General features: G+C 35.2%; 1 protein-coding gene across 1 annotated transcript; it reads left to right on the forward strand.

The window, feature by feature from the left end:
- The first annotated feature begins 465 nt into the window (after positions 1-465).
- Positions 466-6,672, forward strand: stac3 (SH3 and cysteine rich domain 3). Its single transcript, XM_015377702.1, has 13 exons — positions 466-801; positions 1,669-1,709; positions 2,557-2,635; positions 2,884-3,037; positions 3,157-3,254; positions 3,355-3,415; positions 4,344-4,441; positions 4,945-5,011; positions 5,645-5,697; positions 5,772-5,854; positions 5,949-6,000; positions 6,090-6,227; positions 6,353-6,672. Exons 2-13 carry the CDS (start codon positions 1,702-1,704, stop codon positions 6,458-6,460), a joined length of 999 nt encoding a protein of 332 aa, XP_015233188.1. The 5' UTR covers positions 466-801; positions 1,669-1,701; the 3' UTR covers positions 6,461-6,672.
- Positions 6,673-10,091: the final 3,419 nt, after the last annotated feature.

Raw genomic sequence — 10,091 nt, forward strand, 5'->3', positions numbered from 1 at the left:
ATATGACTTCTCTTTTTAATGCAGTTTTTTTTGTGTCTAATGAAATACCACAAAAATACAACAACCTAAAAAGAAAACATTAAAAAGTATTAAAATTTGTGAAAATAAAAAAACAGAAATAAAGACAAAATATTGCATATTAGTTGTAAAGTTATGCCTTAAAACAGCTGTATTACCATAGTGTAAATCTCAGTAAACCATGAATTAATTTTACTTTTTAAGATATGATATTTTATTTTCTCCTCTCTATATAACTAATCTTTAAAATATTAACCACCCCATGACTTTCAAATGTAATTTTAAATTACATATAAATACCTGAGCTTGTCTCTGTGTGTATTTCTGTTGCCTGTAAAACAGGAGGGACTAGATAAAAGAGATGTGTGTATATTTTTAATGAAGCCACTCAGAGAAAATGTATCTGATTTCCATCGTCACTGGTGCTCAGTCAGAGTTCCTCAGCTGTTCCAACCTGTCAACTTCACATAGCAGAGCTCAGCTGGCATTGCATACAATTACACGCAGAAAACCATGGATATCCGTCACAAAGAACTTCACAAATCTACAAATGTTTGAGTCACAGAAAGAAACTAATAACAGAGAAGAACCAACCTAAAGAAAACATAAGAAGGAGTACAGAGAGACGGATCCTTAAGACGTGAGGCAACGTTTTGGGCAACTTCATTCTTAGACTCAGCTGCTCTGAGCTAATAACACTGCAGAGGTCCAATGCTGGTGAAGACAGCAGTCATTTTCACCAGTTTCTAACATTAAGAGTCATTTTACAAGTCTGGACAAAAGGTAAGTCGATTTGTGTATTATTTTAATGTTGTTGTTAAACTTTTTTTTTTACGGGCCAAGAGGAGCTCCAATTCATGGGTAGTTTGCATCAGTTTCTATGGGAAAGTTATGTCCGATTGCCCAGGCAATCTTCAATCAGTTTGTAAAAGCAGTATTTTTTTAAACATGGATCATCTATTGAAATTCTGCTTTATGTTTTTGTTTTGTTTTTTTTTTTTTACTGGCAACAGCTTCCAAATTTAGTTGTGACGAGATCCAATATCACAAACCAAAAATAGTTTGGTTTAAGCTAACAAATGTCTTCAGAGATTGTCTGTGCTGCAGGTGACCAGCTTAGAGATTGAGAAAAATGTATTATAGCTGCATGTTTTGGATTTATTTTAGTTTTTTCCTGTAGTTTATTCATTTAATAGTAAAAGCTTCTCTGTAGTTTTCATCTTCCACTATTTCATATCATTTAACTAACATGCTTTCACTCATAGCTAAGTTTAATTTTTGATTGTTTTAAAGGAATTCCAACAATATCAACCCTTTTAACTGCCACACAAACGATGGCTCTTTTTTATGAGTGATAGAGGAAGATGTTCAGGGCAGCAATAGAAATGGGGTTCATCAGCACCAGATGAAAATGCAGAACTTATTTCTCGTTTGTGGCCTAAACATATTTCCTTTCAATACATGTCAAATAAATCCTCTGGTTCCCTCATATGATGAGTTAGTGCCCCCCTATGAAGATGAGGTTATATACTTTCCTGAATTTTAAGTGTTTTCACTTTTCATTGGTTTTGATTATGGTTTTTGGTTTGACAATCATGTTGAATAAGAAACACAGTGATGCTACAGTGTAATGTTTTTGATTGCTTTTAGGTTTTGGTAAATTGAAAAGTTTGGCGTTGCAGCATGGATCAGTGAGTACGGTTCCTGCATGCTTCTATTGCTGTACAGATTTAATGTCTCTATGCTTTCCACAGCAGGTGGGTCAGGGTGATCTTGTGGAGAAGTTTAAAGCTGGGTTTCCCAAGCTTTGGACACTGAGTTCTGTTCAATTCACCATCTGAAAATGAATAACTGCAAACCTACCAAGACCAACTCAAAGGTCATGAGAGGAGAGCATTATTTAGAGAAAAAACATTTTTAACTCTTTGATTCTTGATCCCAGATAAGAGCCAAGTGAAACTTCCATACCTACTACAAAATACAAGGGCTGGAGAAAAAGTTATACTTAATGTCACCTTGAATATACCATCCCCACAACCTGACAGAGTGGTGACAGCAACATGCTGTGATATGCATGCCCAGCTGACCAAAGGATCTTCCTGTAAGAAAAGCTGTAAGAAATGGCAAAATACTGGACAGCAGGATCAAGGTTAACTTTCCCACAGCCTGAAAACCATGCAGCCTGAGCTACATGGTTGAGAATAAGTACCTAAATCCATCTGAGCATCCCTGACAAAACCTGAGAATAGTTATTCATAGTTGAACTCCATACAGTTCGACTGAGCTTCAACTATTTGGGAAAGCAAAAAGGGCACAAACGTTTCTCAAAAAGTCAAAGATCAGCAGAGATAAACCCCAACAGTCTGAGCCCAAATTCCTGCAAAGTATATATATATATATACATGAAATTTCCATTAGCTGCCTAGCATGTTCAAGAGAACTTTCTTATCTCAGAATTACCCTTTGACCTCTTCTTGATCTCATTTTTTCCCCCTTTGTGTGTGTGTGTTTGTATCTCTGTGTCTATCTGTGAGTTAGGGAGGATGATAAGAACTCTGTGGACATTCATGACAATCCTCCGGCTCCTGATAACTTTGTGAGGGAAGATGGAGACACTGTGAGTGATTACGCCATGCCAAAAACAAGCTGGTATTATCAGGGCATTCCCAGGGCTGGATTGTGTAGAAGAGTTCGAGCTGTTTAAAGCTAGTTTTTTTTTATTATTTTAATCGACTAAGGAGTTTATTTTCTATCCCTTTCATAAAAAGCTTTTTAATAACAATAACTCTATTCCTAATTAGCACTTTACACACAAACCTTTCCCAAATGAGGAAAATAAATCCTTCTTTCTCTTCATTTCTCCAGGTCTATTTCATTTATGAGGAGGAGGTAGAGGTCGAGGAGAAGGAACCAGAACCTCCTCCACCTGTTATTCGGGTCAATGATAAACCCCACAAGTTTAAGGACCATTACTGCAAGAAACCAAAGTTCTGTGATGTCTGTGCTCGAATGATTGTTTGTATGTATCAAATTGGTCCTTCTGTTTTTAATATTTCTATAGAATTGGTATATTTACTACAACTAGGGCACTGCTTTAACCTCATGAATATCACTGACATGACTTTGGATGCCTCTTAGTGAACAACAAATTTTGTCTGAGGTGTAAGAACTGCAAGACCAACATCCACCATTCATGTCAGCACTATGTCGAGTTCCAGAGGTGTTTTGGCAAAATTGTGAGTTTTCCTTTAGTATGCAGCACATGTATTTATATATCTAATATATTATTGCACCAATAAAAATATTGTTTCACAAATTCAAACATGTTTTCTGCAGCCACCTGGCTTCAGAAGGGCCTACAGTTCGCCCCTTTATAGCAGCGACCAACCGGATTCAAGTGAGTCTACCAAACTTTTTCAATTCAGTTTCAGTTCAGTTTATTTATATGGTGCCAATTCACAACACATGTCATCACAAGGCACTATACAGAAACATCTAAACCAGATCATACAGTCAGGTTGCTTCAGTTTTCTATCTAAGGAAATCCAGCTGATTGCATCGACTCATTGAATCAAATGCAAACCCTCACACCACGCATGCTTGTAGTGACAGTGGAGAGGAAAACTCCCTTTTAACAGGAAGAAACCTCCAGCAGAACCAGGCTCAGTGTGAGCGGCCATCTGCCGACACGATTGGGGTTCAAGGAGACAGAAGCAGACATACAGAAAGAAGCAAAGATACAAAAGGCAACTGTCAACCAGCTCCACAGGCGACCGTGCCCTGAAAACACACAGCCAGGCAAACAAGCTCTGAGCCAGTTCCCATGTCAGAGGATAAAATGAGCACATCCAGCCAGTCAGTCAAATAGGACTACACTGAAAAACAGGCCAAGCTCCAACATCTATAAACAAAGGTGTTGATGGCAGAAGCACAGCTGATATTTCTCTATAGGATGGTGTCACAGGCAATCAGGAACAGACCAGATGAAGCTACTTTAAGAAACAGCAGAGAGAGCATAAAGTTAGAGATTGAACTAACAAATACTGCAGAATGGGAGAATAGAGATAGGATGAAGCAAAATGATGAAAAGCGGTCCCCATGTCCTCCAGCAGTCCAAGCCTATAGCAGCATAACTATAGAGTTAGCGCCGGATAACCTGAGCCACTGTAACTATAACCTATATCAAAAATGAAAAAATTTTAAATTTGGATTACTATCTTTCCCACATTTCAAATAGATTGTTAAATGATCAACACTAATACACACTTTCTGTCGAATTGCTGATATTAATTTTCCGGTTTTAAAATTCTGTGCTAAAAAACCAGACAACCCAAACCGGAATGACCCAGTCTTTGACACCTTGAGGGTCGGTGTCATTATGGCGAACAAGGAGCGTAAAAAGAATGAAAACGACAAGAAAAATGTGAGTATTTGGTGACATTTTAATCATAAGGAAAAAAGCATAGTTAAGAATAATGTTTTTTTGAGGTGCCTGCAGGATACAACACCACCCACATAAAATAAGCTATAAATATATTCTTCTTCAAATCTATTAGCATTATACGCCACAAGAACTAACTTGGCTTAATTTGCTATAAATCAATAACAGTGAGAGTTTGAGATCTTTTTATTTATTTTCATTAATCATTCATTAATGGTCCATAAAGAAAAGCGGGAAACGTGGGTGCTCATTTATTTACATAAACAGCTGTTTAATAAGGCTATTTCCAGGATTATAAAGATAAATGCTCATGTAAATCAACTTCAGTACAGAGTTGAACATGACCATGACCAAGACTTTTAACACGTCATTGCCAGAGTCGGCAATAAATTTGAACATGTTTTTAATATCTAAATTATGCATATCTAAAATATAGTTATGAATTTCAGTTAAAGAGCTGATCTTTAAAACATCTGTTCATCTAGATGGTGATGATGGAAGAAGAGGAAGAAGAAAACCAGCAACCCAAAGAAAACGAGGAGGGAGGAGAAGGTAAAACTAAAATGATGATGCATTATGAGATAATATCATAAATACTCTGAAGTACAAAAACAACGACTTGTACAAACAACTGAAATTGGGAAATATTTAATTTTAGGTCAACTAAAAGGGTAGATACTCATTTACATTGACATCTGCAATAACGTACTTTACTGTAACTGTAATATGCAATTACCTTCCACTGCACTTTAATTAAGATAGCTTCTGTCCAAACTTTATGTATTCATTTTAAAGTAAAACCCATCTGTATATATGCTGTTGCACATAACTGTAAAAACCCCTTTTATAGTAATATCCACCTGTAAATTATATTCGGTACATATCCAGCTGTAAATTTAGTTCATAAAACTAGTTATCTACATATTATATTCATCTATTAGTAAGATTCTGTTTATAATGGTATTCATCTCTATACTTATTCAGTAGAACCCATGTCCTGTATCTATAGAACCATTATTTATTCTGCACTTGCTGCCATTGCACTTCTGGTTAGACCTAAACTGCATACATTTCATTGCCTTGTACCTGTACCTGTGCAATGACAATAAAGTTAAATCTAATCTAAATCTAATATATATATATATATATATATTGCCATTTTTTTCTATTTTTTCTTTCATGCAGGAAAACCTGAAGATAATAAAAAAGAAAAAGGTGGAGACAAGACAGACGACAAGGTGGGAGCCATGTTTATGTTATTTATTCAACAACTTCAGACCTGCATTGTTTTCAAATGTTGGATCATCAACAGGCTAAAGGGGCCTTCACTGGCTCCCACTACTACACGGCTCTGTACCGCTTCAAAGCCATTGAGAAAGATGACCTTGACTTTCAGTACGTGAAAAAAAACAACTCTTAATATATTCACTTTATTGGTCATGAAGATTTTATTGACCAAACATCTTTAAACTCCATTTTCCTTCATTAGCCCTGGAGATCGGATCATAGTGCTGGATGATTCCAATGAAGAGTGGTGGAGAGTGAGTTAAACTTTTCCATTACAAAATGAAAAAGTTTTCCTCTTTACTACTGTTACAGTTAACTCTAATACTGAGCTTTGTGTTAAAAGGGGAAGATGGGGGAAAAGACTGGATACTTCCCTGCCAATTATCTCATAAAAGTGCGTGCATCTGAGAGGGTTTTTAAGGTGACCCGTTCCTTCGTTGGTAACAGAGAAATGGGACAAATTACACTCAAGAAAGATCAGGTAACTTTTTCAAATTGGACCAGATGTTATAAGATAAACAATACATGACAGATTTTTAAGAAAGAAAGTACCGGTAACTAAACTGATTTACTAAATCTAATGCTCTCCTTGCATCTCTATTTTAGATCGTAGTGAAGAAAGGGGATGAAAAAGGGGGCTACCTGAAGGTCAGCACAGGACGCAAACTGGGCTACTTCCCTGCAGATCTACTTCAGGAGATCACAGTGATATGAAAAATTATTATTAATATGCAAGAAAAAAAGACTGTAATACAAGAAATCAACACAAACTAGTCAGTGTTTGACAAAACCAAGAGATGTGCTGTTCTTATACCTGCAACATAATACCTAAGGAACTAGGTTTGCTTTTTATTGTGCTTGCTGTGATCCATTTCTGTCTTGGACGTGCTTGCTGATATTTTCAAACTCAGGTTTTAACAATCGATAAAATGTAACTATCTTTCTGGTGTTAAAGAGGTAAAATTAATATATGGTAAATGGCCTGTACTTATATAGGGCTTTTTCAAGTCACCAAAGCGCTTTACACTGCATTCAGTCATTCACGGTGGCAAGCTACAGCTGCCCTGGGGCTCACTGACAGAAGTGAGGCTGCTGTATACAGGCACCATCGGGCCCTCTGATCACCATCGTTAGGCAATGCAGGTGAAGTGTATTGCCTAAGGACACAACGACACTGAAAACTGGAGCCAAGGCTTGAACCAACAACCCTCCGATTGCAGGGCAAATTCCTGCATCTGACGCCACTGTCGCCCCACCCATGTATTTTTTCCCCCTTTAGTTAATTTTCATTTAACTTACATTTCATTAACTGAATTATAACATTCAAACCATGGTGATATTTCTTTCATTTATGGTTGCATAAACAGCACCCTAGATAGTAATTAACTGGGAAATTGTTTAACTTCAGTCCTACCTGTTTTAACTTAATGATGTTCTTTAGCAAATATTTTTATCTTAAACACTTTTTAAGCATTAATAGTTTATTAGAATAATAATAATATTTGCAACATTCATAACGCAACATTCATTAACATCCAGAAATTCCTACAATATGAGTTCAACCGACACATTAAACACAGCTTAGTAAAATTTAATAAGTTATTGATGAATTCCTGTGTATAAATATGACATCATCAAAATGTGGAAAACAAAACAATGCATGCTTTTTTGCTTGACTTACCGCACATGTTCTCCTATTCTTCTTTGAGCTTATGCTTGGGGGGCAGCGATGCACGATTCATTTGAAGTGAAAGGTTTGAAGAGAAAAGCAAGAAAAACAGCAATATCTGAATACCTTTCTGATAACGAAAACATTAAATAAATGTGTAACATTTTGCAGAGGAATATCATGCCAAAATGAGAATTAATAAGTTAGTAAGAGAAGTGAAATAAAATGAATTCTCCAAGATTCAGTGCAAAAGGACAATGGGAGAGAGTAACATTTCAGGGTGGCAACTGTTTATAGGAATGATTTTATTTAAGGCTTCTGGGCACGTATTCTTGAGCGGTGCCAAAAAAGTACAGTAGCAGTTTTTATTTAATTATATAGGAGTTAAACTTGTGCTAAATAAAGATGAAATAGAAAATAAAGTTGTAAGACGTAGCAATGATGTTCAAATTTGTTTTGGGATTTTTCTAGTTTTTATCTTAGTATAAGGGATTTTAGAATTAAAAGCTGACTGATTTATGGAGTCTGGGGTTTAGACTCTGATCAAAGTCCATTAATGTATCCTATAGCCATGCTATGGGAGCTCAAATTACTGAAAAATTGAATGCCATGTCTGACAGAAAAGTACAGTACATTTCTATTTGTTAATTTGGAGCAGCAGTTTCAGACAAGTCAGGGTGCCCATACTGAAGCCTGATCAGAGGAGGACCTCTTTCAAATCAGGTAATGAAATATTACCAAGTTCAGAGGTGTTCTGCTAATAGATCCCTTGCAGAGAAGATTGTATGCTGTTTTCCATTTAAAAAGTGCTTTAAAACTTTGAATTTCCATTTGGGACTCAGAAAGTATTTTTTAATTAAAATTGAATTCACAGCAATGTTTTTAACATAGCCTATTTATTTTGTAAATGTTTCTATTATATATGTGTTTGTTTTCCTGCTGAATTGTGCCAGGTGTGCCTGGTTAAAGGTAGAGAATTATACAGTTGAAAACCAGATTCTTGTGACATCAAATAAACCCTCTAAACAAACAAAATATTTTATTCTTTGTTTCAGTACCACTGAAGTAAAAAATATTTGATCTGAGGCTTATTGTAATTACAACATAAAATTTAAGGTGTTTTATAAAAGCTAAAAGGCATACTATCTCTGCTTATGGACTTTGTGGAGTTGGAATGTTTTGCCATCTAAATATCTTCTCTAAAGGAACGTTGTATGGTTGTGAGGACCTCAATAGCACCATTGTAAAGCAGTTGAAAAGTAAAATAAAGTCAGGTCCATTTACTTAAAAAAAGGTTTCATAGAATTGTTGTATTACAATTACAAATAATGGCAATTATTTACACAACATTTAAATGTCTTTAAAACTCACCAGGTTTTTGCTTCCAAATATTTCTGTTTTTTTTTTAATATTGAACATTTTATTCTGTGGCTTCATCTTTGTTTTCGTATAATTGTTGGTATTTTAATGCATGAGTGTCTACTGCTTGACTTCACAGCTGTTCTTTCCTTTATAACAAACTACATATTAGGCCTTAGTTAAATACTGACACCTAGTGGCCATTTTCTATTATAATCATTATAACATCGTTCATAGTATAAAAAATAAAGGGTAAAAATGCACTGATAAAAAAAGCGCCAGTATACTCAGACCCAATTATTAAGTTGAATTAAATCAAGCATAATGCTACAATGAAATAGGGCGTTATAAAAATGTTCTTGAAACAAAACAAAAAAGCAGAAATAAACAACATCTAAGAATTTGCAATCAAAATTATTCAAAATATTTTTTTTCCCCGAAAAGATAACTTGTTTACAATAAAAAGAAATCGGATAAAAAAATAAATAAAAATGAAATATTGAACAATTTGCGCGCAATGCATTGTGGGAATTGGTTGACTTTGGCATCGCTGCAAAGATTGGTTTTGGAAGAAATGGCTGGGTTGTCTTTCATGTCATAAATCCTCCAATTAGTGCTTTTTAATGTATACTAAACAAATGCAAATATCTCGCTTTTTATGCAATGAATCAATCCCACGCATGCGCCATTATAGCAGTGTTCTGAAGAAACATGCGGCCTTCAAGATGTCCACATCATCATCATCATCATCCATTTACTAGAAAGTCGTCATAATTTAATAGGAATTTTAAAAAGACCAAAGGTTTATGTCAAAGAATACCAAGTAGAGTTCATAAACTTGCACTTTGATCTAAAGCGAATATTCAAAAGAACCACAACAATTAAAAAATAATAACAATAATTAAATAAATAAATAAAAACATATCTCCCTGCTCTACTATTTTCATTAATGACCACTCAGTTGCCTTCAGGAACCCCTCAATCCAGGCGGAAATTTGACAACATATTATTTTCTGCAACTCAAAAAGAAAAAAAAAGGGTAAATTGTGCGCCATCTAGTGGCAATGTGCATTTTACGTCACCTTTCCGTCAAAATATGTACAAGACTAAACTTGACTTATGCAGGTCTCTTTGAGATCCAATCTCATTTTAAAAGATCTCATTTTACAATGATCTAACAACACTAACAACACTAACAATGACCTTTTATAAACACAGCGAGAATAAAACTTATTAAAATATTGACTGAATCAAATCAGATAATAAAATATAACTAACACATACTTCAAAAACATCAAGCACAGAGCACTCTATCCT

This window comes from Cyprinodon variegatus, unplaced genomic scaffold (genome assembly GCF_000732505.1).
Source record: "Cyprinodon variegatus isolate N-32 unplaced genomic scaffold, C_variegatus-1.0 Scaffold158, whole genome shotgun sequence".
NCBI classification, from domain to species: domain Eukaryota; kingdom Metazoa; phylum Chordata; class Actinopteri; order Cyprinodontiformes; family Cyprinodontidae; genus Cyprinodon; species Cyprinodon variegatus.

What these genes read in the sequence shown, in the direction of transcription:
- stac3 (XM_015377702.1), top strand. An exon ending in TGAGGGAAGATGGAGACACT is followed by an intron (nt 2,636 to 2,883) that starts GTGAGTGATTAC and finishes TCATTTCTCCAG; the next exon opens with GTCTATTTCATTTATGAGGA. An exon ending in AGAGGTGTTTTGGCAAAATT is followed by an intron (nt 3,255 to 3,354) that starts GTGAGTTTTCCT and finishes TGTTTTCTGCAG; the next exon opens with CCACCTGGCTTCAGAAGGGC.